The sequence below is a fragment of the Phalaenopsis equestris genome, unplaced genomic scaffold (assembly GCF_001263595.1).
Source record: "Phalaenopsis equestris unplaced genomic scaffold, ASM126359v1 Scaffold001027, whole genome shotgun sequence".
Lineage (NCBI taxonomy): Eukaryota > Viridiplantae > Streptophyta > Magnoliopsida > Asparagales > Orchidaceae > Phalaenopsis > Phalaenopsis equestris.
In genome coordinates, this window is record NW_018165466.1 from 129,173 (window position 1) to 130,152 (window position 980).

At 40.4% G+C, this 980-nt stretch overlaps 1 protein-coding gene across 1 annotated transcript in view; it reads right to left on the bottom strand.

The window, feature by feature from the left end:
- Window positions 1-548, bottom strand: part of LOC110032785 (naringenin,2-oxoglutarate 3-dioxygenase-like) — a gene marked incomplete in the record, with an annotated part of 2,752 nt that extends 2,204 nt beyond the window's left edge. Inside the window, 1 exon segment of the mRNA XM_020736541.1 lies at window positions 48-548. Within this exon segment, the coding sequence (XP_020592200.1) occupies window positions 48-416 (369 nt within the window).
- Between the last annotated feature and the right edge of the window lie 432 nt (window positions 549-980).

Genomic DNA, 980 nt, shown 5'->3' on the forward strand with positions numbered 1-980 from the left:
TATATATATATTCAAAATTTTAAAGTCGAAAGGATTGGCTAACGCACCTGAAGATGGCTGGAAACGATGAAGCCGCCTTTCTTCCCGCCGGACATGTCAAAACGAAGCTTCTCCTCCGGCAGCAGATCGAAGAACTCCTGAGCAAGGCGGGTCATGTCTGCGATGAGGCCTGTGTCGACACCATGGTCGATGACCTGAAAGATTCCCCAGTCCTCGCACGCTGCCACAATACTCCGGCAAATCTCTGACCTTCGACCTCCATCTCCATTCTCTTCGATCCCCTGAAGCGAGATCACCGGAATCTGGTTACTGAATTCGTTGTAGGCTACCTTTGGCCTCTCGTCCTCATCCCGTACAAAGCTTGCTCTCAGTGTCTTCTCTGTAACCGCAGTCGGTAGGAATGGTATTGGGGCCATCTCTGTCTCTCTGTGACTTCTTACAAAACAGAGGAATTATATAATGGAAGGAAGCCGAGAGCTAGCTTTTCTCACGCTCTCTGGACTTCTAGAGAATCAGCTAAAGCCAGAAGGTGAGGAAGGTTAGGTTGGAAGGAGACTTCGCATGTGTTGCTAATCTAGCTACGTATATATTAAATTTTCATAATATTTTTTATTATGACTATACTTATAAATATTTTAAAATAAATTATTTTTTCATTATCACCCGCGAAATGGGGGGTTGAAAACGAGCCGAACACGAGCGGGCCTAGGCTCAACTCGTGTTCGGCTCGTTTATATGTCGATCTCAAAAATTGTGTTCGTGTTCCACTAGTTTGCTTAACGAGCTAAACACGAGTCGTTCACGAACAAAGAGTCGTTTTGACAACCCTAATCACGTAGTCATTAGATGTTAATGATTAGTATAAGATTTAAAACATCATTTGAATCTAATTTAATAATTTTAATTATATTTTATTTTTTAATACTTTTAATTGATTATAAATTTTTTTAGTCTTTTAGTTAATTAAATTTTTGAAAAAG